We start from the raw sequence: 11,785 nt of genomic DNA, 5'->3' as shown, positions 1-11,785 counted from the left end.
CTACAATTGTACAACGTAAAAATGAGTTTCCTCAGAACCACTGGTGCCACTGTAATGCCAAACTCTTAATCTACTGACACTCTGCAGGAACAGTCCTCTCATCACTTACATGACAGAAAGTGAATAGCACTGTTGGATATTCCTGTATTAGTCAAATGTTCACTGGATGGATTGAGTCTAACATTTTACACTTGCAGTGGAGTGTTGAGAGAGGTCTCAATCTTGCTCTAAGAACAGTGATGAAAGAAAAGAGATTAAATTAATGTTACTACAATTTATCAAGCAAAGCTCTGCATCCTAACTGACCAGCAAACAACATCTCACAACATCTCATCTGTTCAACTAAAGACATTGCCAGATAGAGGTATGATTCATGACTATATATATATATATATATATATATATATATATATATATATATATATATATATATATATATATATATATATAAAACAAGAAAATATGTTCAATTCAAATTTTATTAGGAAATTACAGGACGTGCAATATTCAGGAGTGTTCTAGTGTTCTTGTTCTTATAAGGTGTCCACATTATAAGAACAAGAACACAGTCCTGAATATTGCAAATATATTGCACATGGTGTGTTTTCATGGTAAACTAGACACTATGTTTATACATTCAGCCCCACCACCCAAGCCCCCATATCTCTCTGATTGTTGTCTCATTTGTCTTTTACTAGATCTGTCTGCAATATTTGCAACCCTTCCCCTAACCTCCGTGTCCTATTCTCTCACTGAACATTTAAACATCCCTCAACACTTCAGAGTCTCCATCCTCCGCCCTTCGAAGCACCGTCACCTACACAGTGCCCAAAGTCTAAAGACAGGAGAGTATGATATTTTCAAGGTTTCTTTAGGAATTAGAAACGTTAGTCATTCTGTTCTAAACCATTAATTTAGTTCACAAAGGCAAACAATAGGGTTTTTTTACTGACACATTCTAAGATATATATCCTTAAGGTATGGGACTATTTATATTTAAAATGTCCCCTTATTCATTGTATAAACATTTTATTTTTCTTCAGTAGTTAATTATACAGTGTTTCAATGTATCGATTGCATCTTCTTTGACATTTATATATACTAATATAAATAAAAATTACGAATAGTAATAATTAAGTCAATCCTTTTACAATGGTTATAAAATACATACATCCGAATCCAAATTGTATTTTAGCTTTTCAGAGGAGAAAGAGATGCTGAAAAGCGCGCTCAGTCACAGTGTGACGGTTAATACGCTTAACTTTCTGTTAAAATTCAGTTGTAGGCTAGACTTCAGCATGACTAGTAAAGTAGCTAGTCATCTGTGCTTTTAAAACCTGTAGATCTTAATAATAATAATAAAAAAACATGGTTGGTGGTTTTTAAATGCGCTATTACTTACTGGCTTTATTTCATATTTTGCCATCACTGCAGCGTGAAAAGTATAGCCTCAAAGCCGGATGTTTATATGACGGAGGCCCCGATTACTTAATTCCTCGCTCGTTCTTTCTTCCTCCTCGTGCCTTGGATCCTACTCGCGTGTGTCAGCGCGAGCTCTTTAGAAAACTTGGAGAAATTGATAACACGGCAGACAAGCGCAATAAAAACAGCGCCCGCGGGGCATCACCCAGAACCCCCATTATGTAAATCTAGGGTAATTTCCTAGACAAATCGTTCAGTTTTATTCCTTTATTTTTTTCCATTTTGAACGTCTTAGTTTCTCGGGAGAATAGAACATTTAATGTGTCGACGCGATGATTGATGTGATCTTCAATAATCACCAGCACGTCGTGCCTTTGATTCTCTAGAGAGCAGCGCAAGTTTCCGCTTAGTATTGATTAACTTCTCTTTTCACAAATTGTGAAAAATATTGGTAATAAAAAACAAGACATTAGCACATACGGGGTATTAATAGAGGTCCGCCAATGACATTAAGCCAACCACAATGGCAGTATGTAACGTAAGCTGAAAATAAAGTTTTCTCCTCGGGGCTAGATTTATGAAAGACTGTGACATGGTAAAATAGGACGTACAAGTAAGATGATCAGAAGCATAACTGAAGAAAGAATATCACCTTAAGGGATAACTGATATTATATGTTGCAAAAGAAAGTTTCGTCTAAGTAAAACTTTCCTCTTTCCCTACTCCGTGGTGTGTGTGTGTGTGTGTGTGTGTGTGTGTGTGTGTGTGTGTGTGTGTGTGTGTGTGTGTGTGTGTGTGTGTGTGTGTGTGCGCGCGTGCGCGTGTGTGCGTGCGTGCGTGCGTGTGTGTGTCAGTCACATTTTGTTGTCTGTTAACCTTCAGTTTAGCTAAATAAAAGGATGCGGAGAGACGCACAGCATCCCTGTGTTTCTCACCGTACTCTTCACTCATAGGTCCAAGTTTTGATGATATCGGCCGGTAAACGTAGTGAAAACTACAATAACACAATCAAGAGAAAGTGCAAATAAACAAAATAAAGACTGATGTTGAAATGCATTTTGGTCGCAAATACTTAATGGAAATTATTTTGTATACTAAAGAAATTTCATAGCTGACAATTTATATTTGAGAATAATTCATCAAACGAAAAACAAATAACAGGAAACATCAGTTTCTATAAAACTGAAAAAAAGATCTCCGCGAGGGACGAGCGCCTTGTGTACATATGGCACCGAGAAGCGGCCAAGGCAACGGTACGGGGAGTCCAGCGTCACTGCCAGATAGTCTGGATGAGTTCATATAATGGTGTCCAAAAAAATTATTTACGTATCAAAGATGTTCAGATGCAATAAAACACGCGCATTGGTGATTTGAGACACTGTCGTCCCTTCTATGATGGTATCAACACTTTTAAATCTGAACATTATAACGGAAAAAAGTTATTTATGAAATTTTGGATAAGCCTGAAATAAATTATTAAAATTGAATTAAAGGTTAAACCTGTCAAAAAGACAAAAATATATCTAAATTAAAGAACTTCTGGAGCTGCAAGCAAATCAGTCTAAGTTAGTCACTTTATAAAGCCGTGGGGTGTAAACCTCTTTCTGTTGACTGCACTAGACCGGCCCTAAATTCGATTAAAGAGTCCATTTTCCTGAGATCTTCAGTGCGGGTCCTGATGTCATACTGCCCACGGCAACCACTTTCTTTCGCTCGACAGCACGCTCAGAAAGAAAATGAGCCCAACCAAAAATATTCATATAAATAATGATGGTAGATTGGTGTATGCATACGGCAGAATATGAGGACAATTTCAAAATACGCGTACACTCTTAGGCTTGCTTCTGTCAAGTGGCATTGCGATATTTGTCAAACGTGACACGAATGAATAGTAGACCTGTTCATTCAAGTAGCTACATTTAGCGATAATGTATACTGGAACACTTATTATTATGGACATTCTCTAGTTTCTGCTCGAAAATCAATACAAACAGTATAGATCACTTTCTCTAAAATATAGTTTTGTTTAAATTGCCAGGCTAATTTTTCAACTGCAAAAAATACTCTAAAGACACTCAGTTAAACGGGAAATTCCCAAACAAGAATATGTTGCTATAGATAGCCTATATGCCTACCCGACTATGTTCCTACAAGACTTTGAATTTGCGCCTAGCTATGTAGGATACTACGTTACACATTGGGATATTATCTGAGAATGACCGCAAGAAATGTCAAAACGTAATATAAACTGAAAATTGATTAAAAAAAACAAAACTTTTAAAAAGTAAGACATACTTCCATATTTTGTTACATTAAGACGTTAATCTATATAAGTCATCAAACGTTAACCAATAGCCAAATGAGGGTTTGACGTTTTCGACCAATGGGAACACTAGTTGGTGACTTCGGCCAGTACAGCGCGAGGGGAAAACTACGGTTGAATAAGACACGAGCGCGTCTGGAAACGCGCTGAAACGTCTTTGTGGACGCGCAGTACTGGTGTGGCGGATCAGGTTGCAAGTCCATTAAAGATGAGCGATAAAACCATAAGAAAATGGCCATAAAAGAATTTAAAAGCAGTGCATCTTCCCCCTATTTTGCATGATTTGATTTCATTTTATCACCACCTCTACAATTGTGGACTGGGGACATGGAAAGTACGCAAAGTTCAAGGACGGATCAATCTTATAAAACCTCTCAAGAGCCCATCCGCTTCGGTATCGAACAAATCCTGGGATCCTCCGACCCGCCGGGTGGTCGTCCGCCAAGGGGCTTTAGTAGCTCGGCGAGCAGAACGGAGAGCTCTGCTATAGGGAGCCTTACCGGAGGTACCGCAGCACATAGAACTTCACTGCCCGCAACATTGTCGACTTTCTCGGGCTCTTTGGAGGACTCGGGATTGTACGGAGCGAGCAGGACTCTGGTACCCAGGGGAGTGATTCGGGTACCCGCTCACAGACCACTAGCTGCCGCCATACCGCCGCCTATGGTGAGCGCAGCACCGGCTTTTGGTGCGCTCTGCTTCCCCTGGGTGGATAATAATCGCAGGTTCGCCAAAGACAGACTGCCAGGTAAATGGGAATTGAAAATATTTGCTGAAACACTAATACTAATGTAAATTTACATTTGTGACTGAATTAAAAGTTTAAGGTTGGTCTACATTCAATGCAAACCATGCGTAGTAACATTAAATTCAACATAATATTAATTTTATGAATTATATTGTCAGTGTTCTATTATATGGTTTATGTTCTAGTATTTATGGATATTGCATCTAAGCTATGTATGCACCCGATATTTTTACTTTAAACAGTGTAATTAACAATGACATTACAATAATAACCCCACTACGAGCATCGTCAGCATCATCATCATCATCATAATCATCATCATCATCATCATCATCATCATCATCATCAGCAACAATAATAATAATTATGCCTGTTGATAATGATGGTGCTGGTCGTGGTGGGGTTATAGTAATAATACAATTAATAATAGCAATAAAACATTATTGTTGTTGTTATTGATGTTGTTGGTTTTATTTATTATTAGGGTTATTATTATTAATATTTTATTACATGTTTTACTCAGTCGTACAATAGCTACAGGAAGCAAACGTTTATTTTGCTATTCTTGTCTATTCCTCTTGTCGCTAGGCTAACGGATAAGCTTCAATTTTAGTAGGCTACTGACTACCATATTCTTCTGGTGCATTGAATTAAGGCACCATCGAAGAAATGTCAAAGAACTTTCTGTGCGTTTTCTGTGTGATTGTATTCATCTTTAGATTTTGATGCGTTTGTGCACTCCTTCAAACTAGCCAGTCATGGTAATCGAATCTACTTTTCTCGTGTAATTGGCTCTTAAATTTACATTTTATTTCATCCTGATGGAGGGTGATATATATATATATATATATATATATATATATATATATATATATATATATATATATATATATATATATATATATATATATATATATATATATATATATATATATTAATTAGCAGTTTCTTTCTGGCCAATCAACATGCCTGCCTAAATCTCTTCTTATGCATTACTGCTTGTAAAAACTAAAAAGAAAGATTTTCGAAATGTCTGGTGACGGGGTAAGAAAGCGCTCTTTAAAGAAGCGGTGTTCAGAATAAAATCCCCCGTGGTCAACAGAGTGTGTATAATGTAAGAAAAACAGTGTCAAAAGTCATAATGATATATGATGACACTAAAGTGAGGGCAGGAAGGTTTTTACAAAGGGTTAGGCTAATGTTTATTTCCATTATTACGTTGAATATTTCACGTCATAGAATGTTAGTTTTTACTAGCACCTCCTAGAGGTCAGAGAGTAACTCCATGTAAAAGGTATTTCTATTTCCATGTAATGTTTAGGCATTCCAGGTAGTCTTTTGTCCAAAAATGCCAGGCGCTTGTCTCATAGGAATATGTGAGCTATTGTCATAGCCTATTAGACTTTTTTAGTATTGGAGAAAAGTTAATATCCCCGTCCCGGAAGCATTGTTATGATGTAGCATTTGCATCACATGCACAATAATTTTCAATTATAGGACTTACATTTTTTTCATGACTATGGAGGAAAAAGCGGTCTCACACGTTTCGTGTTTCACGATCAAAGCTGTATGTGTACTGTAAAGATGTACATCTGTACTTACCCTTATTTAAAATAAACTACAAATAACAAAAGCAAGTGCCTTTACATTACATTTTATATATGCGCTTAGACTCAGAAATATCTTTATTACGTACTCAGAGAAAACATACAAATAAGTATAAATAGATGAGCGTCCAAACAGCGCTGAAAAAACCGATACAGCATTCAAGAGGGAATTGGAAAATTAATGTAGACATAAATAATTAAAATAAGTAATCTGCTATAGGCAGATTATGGGAATAAACTAAAAAAGTCGAGCAAGTCTGACTATGTTTATAGATTTTTTTTTAAAAGTTGTAGGCCTTAAATGATAAGTCTCGTGGGCAGGGCCGGCGCCAGAACATATACAGTGAGGGGGCGTCAGAAAATTTCGGGGGGGGCGAACGTAAGTTGTTGAGCGGGGGGGGGGGGGGGGGGGGGGGGGGGGGGGGGGTGTGGCGAACGTAAGTTGTTGAGCGTGGGGGGGGGGGGGGGGGTGTGTAACGATTGTCGAGCGGCCGATGGGGCACCATGTAGCGATTGTTGTAAAATAAATGGGTCTTATTTTTTACCTTGAGGGGGCGGGACACCTCGCCTGAGGGGGCGACGCCCCCATTCGCCCCCCCGTGGCGCCGGCCCTGCTCGTGGGATTGTATAGCCGGATCAATGAGGTCGCGTTGTGTTTTTTTTCTTTTTCTAATGACAGATACGGCCTACGGTCGTGACATAACTTTAAATAATAAGTACATTACATAGTCCTACGCATGCAGGTTAGACTTTTTCTCAGTTGACAAACTCTACAATCAAATATAGGCTACATGTTTAAAATCTAAAATCGGATATGTATATTCGTTAATGTATCTTGGTTATGTTTGATTTTGTGAAGTATGGTAAGTTTATATCCCCCATAAATGCGGGTTAATTGATTGTGTGGCAGCATTGTCGCGAGGCACTTGTCGCACGTGAGCGTTTGTGAACGCACAATCGCATCCACTGTGATGCGGTTCTTTATTCACGTTTTGAATTAGGTCCCTCAGCCTGAATTTAAGCTCATAATATTTTATTTGTAACGCGCACAATAACAGGTAATACAAGAACAACTTTGTCTAAAAAACAAATCAGAATTTAAAGCATAAACGTAATCAGGTTCAGATCTTTCCACCATTGCTATGGACTAAATGTTAATCTTCATATCATAACATTAAAAAAGTGCAAGTATGATCACGGATGAAATAAGCCTAACATATATTTTCACAGTGTGTATGACATAGTGACTGGACTCTTCGCTCGCGGGAAGTCGATTTCTTCTTTATGTGAGAAGTCTATAGAATATGGGACACTACTCGCCCGACTTCTGTTTATACTGAAGCTTGTTATGGTGGTATTACGTATTGAATGTGTATTAGACTGTTCAATTGTAGTTTCAGGTGTGTCTCCCCGGTTCTTGACGGCATAGCATCTGATCATCTGAGCACTAATCATCACGATTCCGCCAAGAACTTCTGCTATACCTCCCGTGTAGCCCAAAATTATACAATATCCCACACGAATGTCCGTCGATGGTGAATTGATGTCTTTCAGTATATAATGGTACCATACAACAGGAACTATGGCCAGAATACCGGAGCAAAAGATAAAAAGACCACCAAGACGTGTTACTGTCCATCTTGGTTCGTCGGTCCAGCAGTGGGTTCCGATCGTCGCCACAGAAAGACCAATCAGAGTCACAATCAAAGATGCCACCATCATCCTCCGCGCGATCTCAATGATTTGGTTATTGAAATATTCAGTATCCTCGTGGTTACAAAGAACATCATTTGATGCTGTGAAAGATCTACAAATGTCCCATATTCCCTGATGCAGTGCTAGATCGGGGGGTTGTCCTGTGATATTATGGATGGTGCGCCAGTTCGGCGCCACAGTGCTTGTCAGGTCCAAGATCCAACCGCAAGGAGCGATGATCAAAACGAATATCAAAATCCTTGGAGTTCTCATTGTGTCCTGTCTGGTTTATCACATAAAAATATAAGCACTCACTCGTGACATTAAAGTTTATAGGTTCTGTAGACGTGTTGAGGGTGTATCCCGCAAACTCCGGCAGCTGTGAGACGTCACGTGGTGAGCTATTCGATACTACCTTGGGTTTCACAGCATTATATTACAGTCCACCGTGAATTCTGGCTACATAAAAGACGACTAATGACGGTCCACTGAGCAAATTTCAGCTATATAGTATGACCCAGATATAGGCTATAAACTGTGGACGTTAGTCTTGGTAGCCTACATGTGTGATACTTTGGTAAATTACGTAGTTCTTTAGCATACTGCGAATCCGCTTACGCGTCGTTTTGACTAAATCAAATAAACTCTGTGCCATTTTCCCTCACGTCTGCCAAAAAGACCCACACTATTGTAATGAGTTGTGTGTGGATGTCCATGAAATTTATATTATTTCAGTGTGCATGTTTTATGCTGCATGCAAAACAGATCCTCGTTCTGTTTTACTGTACCTGTGCATTAAAAAATCTGTTCATAGACTGTAATTTTGTGCGTAGCCTCGCGATTGTATTACCAGTTCTCAAAGTATAAGATTAAGCCTCCGTGGGAAACAGGTATCGCGCGCATGGCCACCTTGTTCACGTCACCACGTTTCGACTCGAGTTACACAACCTGAAATCTCTTTGAATGCACTTACACACGGCGTAGTCTCGTTTCTGAACGCCCGCCATAAAAATGTGGCATGTAATGCAAACATGCATATAAAAGTACTGAAACATCCCCAAATGTACGACGCGATTTCCATTTTTCCATTTTCTGTAAGCATCATAACTGATTTGTTCACGTTTAATGTTTAATGATTAAATCATTTAGGCCTAGGACAGCTAGGCCTACTCTGTTAATGCGTGGCTTAGTGTGCGAGCTTATCAAACCCTGTGGTCTAATTTGAACATTCATGTTTCTTAGCTACATATTAAAGTATTTATTTAAATTATTTCTGTTAATTAAGGAAAATTACTCATACAATCATACTACGCAATGTTTTTTAAACAATCCAATATCATAACATTTTGGAATAGCCTACATAATTTGTTGTTATTAAGTATATACCTCATTGTCTGACCTTATCTGTCTCTCTTTTCTCGGTCCTAGCTCTCGTTCCATTCACCATCACTCGGCGCATCGGTCACCCTTACCAGAATCGCACACCTCCAAAACGGAAAAAGCCGCGTACGTCATTTTCCCGCGTGCAGATCTGCGAACTGGAGAAGCGGTTTCACCGGCAGAAGTATCTTGCCAGCGCTGAACGGGCAGCTCTCGCAAAGTCACTGAAGATGACCGACGCTCAAGTCAAAACGTGGTTCCAGAACCGGAGGACTAAATGGAGGTGAGTGGATGTACTTGACAGGTGCCCAGGGCACGATGTTTCATGTTATAGCCTACATGTGATTGGCCTTTTTCCGACATAAAATCCTCTTACAATCCTCTTAAGAGAACAATACTAGTAATAATTCATATAAACTGTTTTTAAATAGATGTTTTAAAAAAACAATAAGCAGCTTAATATAGGCCCAATTGTATTGTTTTTTAAATTAATTGTATTGTTCTGCATGGATGAACTTGGATAGTAAATTATTACAAATGACCAAATTACAGCATAAAATTAGCCTAGCTGATTGACTGATTATTTAAATTCGTAAAAATTCTCCAAATCCTCGAAAACTTCACCAGGCGACAGACAGCCGAGGAGAGGGAGGCGGAGCGCCAACAGGCCAATCGGATGCTGCTTCAGCTGCAGGCAGATGTGCTTCAAAAGTCCATCGGTGAAGATCCTCTCTGTGTGCATAACTCCTCCCTCTACGCTCTGCAGAACCTGCAGCCCTGGACTCAAAACAAAGCAGGCAAAATGACGTCAAGGCCTTAAAAACATGGTAATGCAGTTGTAGTAACACAGGCTTTGTACAGATGCTGGTGATCTACAAGTCACGTGCATGCAGAAAATCTGAGACAAAATTTGGAAATCATCAAATCTGCACAGATTTGTAAGAGAAAGTATTAAATGTTTGAATGCAAGCTCAGATTTATTCCATTATTTTGGGAGGAGTGCAATTGGAGAGCTTTGGTGTTGCATCAAAACATGCATCAGGAGACTTTGCTACCTATAAATGTTTCATGTATACATTTTTTACACTGATCCAAAATCAGATCACCATGTGATAATAATATCAAATGACCAATGCAGTTATATTAGAGGTTCTGTGCTGATCTTTTGCCCAATAGCACAATTATTGTACTCAAAAACCTCAACATTTAAATATGTGACTTGGTCATAAACCCCCTTTAAAAATGACTTTTCTCAGTAGCATCATCTCTATGGCAACCTCACAGCAGTCATACAAAGGAGCAGAATACAGTGGAAACTGCTACTATAAATAGGATCCAACAAGGTTTACATTCACAAAAATTCCCATGGTGGACAAGTATAAATAACTGAATGTCACACATAGCCCTTCTAACCTTTCATTGACGCAAGCAAATAAAAACAGAACATACAGCCATACAAAACAGCCATACAAAGACTATCATCTACTGTACTCTTATAATCTTTATCATCTACTATTTTGTAAGACTGCAAAAACTCTTGTCCCTTTGTTGGCCGCGGTTTTTGAACTGTGGAATATCCAGTTACATGTGTGCTTTTATACAGTATACAACAGTGTTCATAGAGAACAGTGTACATTTCTACTCACAACTAGAAGCTTTACCATTTCATATCCTAAAGTTGACGCATGTTTAATGACGATAATGCCAAGTGACAGTACATGTGCTGTCACAGCGTCACGGCTGTAGGACAGGAACACTGGCGTGTGGACATTATGGAGCAAAGCCCAAAAATGACTTGATCCATGGAAATTATGTTTTTGAAAAACTGGTAAACACAATGTCCCGGGATTCTTTTGTCCTTGAGAGGCAAAGTGTCCATCATTCATCAGTTCTCCTCCCACTGGTTATGTTTAGCTGCCTAGCAGTTTCAGCAGAAATTGAAGGTCATTTTTAGTTCTGCACTAGGGTTACTGTGCGTCTGAAAAATGTGGCCTATATTACTGTCTGGAATGTGGGTGGAAAATGTCTATATGAAGGTTTACAAAATGTGAAATAAAACTTCATTATTGTTTTAAGATGATCTAAGATGTTTTGAGAAATGTTTATTGGGTGTGATATAATTTCAGCAAAATAGTTGTAAAATATATAAAACAATCAGTGTTATTCTTTGAAAATGTTTTATTGTTAAATATCACTTTTTACAGCAACAAGAAAGTCTGCTTACAGTCTCCATCTGCCTGCATGTTGGTCTGTCTGTCTCTCATTTACCTCAGTCTGCTGTACAATCAAAAACTCGTCTCGAGCAAATCTGCCAAGTCTGTTTTCTGACTGTTACATCAGCTGTGAACATAAATCATAATCTAATAACGTTTAATGTAAGCAGAACACAGGGAAGAGGGAAAGGTGTGCGAAGTCCTTCCTCCTCCTCTTCCTCTTCCTCTTCCTGTCACAGTGAGTGGACATATGGCTGTGTGTATTGTGCACTGCTGTGGTTTGATGAAGAACTCATTGCTTTTTGGTAAACATCATTAGAGCTCCTGTCCGGTTCAGACATCATTTGGATACAGTTAATAGAGTTTCACTCTTGAGCTGAAGATAAGTGAAGATAAG

At 38.7% G+C, this 11,785-nt stretch overlaps 2 protein-coding genes across 2 annotated transcripts; one reads left to right on the top strand and one right to left on the bottom strand.

Moving 5' to 3' along the window:
* The first annotated feature begins 3,887 nt into the window (after positions 1–3,887).
* tlx3a (T cell leukemia homeobox 3a) lies at positions 3,888–11,232 on the top strand. The gene is made up of 3 exons (XM_077005798.1): positions 3,888–4,493; positions 9,224–9,458; positions 9,803–11,232. The coding sequence occupies exons 1-3, from the start codon at positions 4,073–4,075 to the stop codon at positions 9,993–9,995; spliced, it is 849 nt and encodes a 282-aa protein (XP_076861913.1). The 5' UTR covers positions 3,888–4,072; the 3' UTR covers positions 9,996–11,232.
* Positions 7,226–8,081, bottom strand: LOC143514515 (claudin-23-like). Its single transcript, XM_077005799.1, has one exon. The coding sequence runs from the start codon at positions 8,066–8,068 to the stop codon at positions 7,325–7,327; it is 744 nt and encodes a 247-aa protein (XP_076861914.1). The 5' UTR covers positions 8,069–8,081; the 3' UTR covers positions 7,226–7,324.
* Positions 11,233–11,785: the final 553 nt, after the last annotated feature.

The sequence above is a fragment of the Brachyhypopomus gauderio genome, chromosome 5 (genome assembly GCF_052324685.1).
Source record: "Brachyhypopomus gauderio isolate BG-103 chromosome 5, BGAUD_0.2, whole genome shotgun sequence".
Classification (NCBI taxonomy): domain Eukaryota; kingdom Metazoa; phylum Chordata; class Actinopteri; order Gymnotiformes; family Hypopomidae; genus Brachyhypopomus; species Brachyhypopomus gauderio.
The sequence above is the reverse complement of the archived record's forward strand: the minus strand, read 5'-3'. Positions and strand labels throughout refer to the sequence as shown.

Coding starts and splice junctions, on each gene's coding strand:
- LOC143514515 (XM_077005799.1), bottom strand. CDS start 8,068: ATGAGAACTCCAAGGATTTTGATATTCGTTTTGATCATCGCTCCTTGC.
- tlx3a (XM_077005798.1), top strand. CDS start 4,073: ATGGAAAGTACGCAAAGTTCAAGGACGGATCAATCTTATAAAACCTCT. Junction 4,494..9,223: donor CGCCAAAGACAGACTGCCAG/GTAAATGGGAAT, acceptor TCTCGGTCCTAG/CTCTCGTTCCATTCACCATC. Junction 9,459..9,802: donor AACCGGAGGACTAAATGGAG/GTGAGTGGATGT, acceptor AAACTTCACCAG/GCGACAGACAGCCGAGGAGA.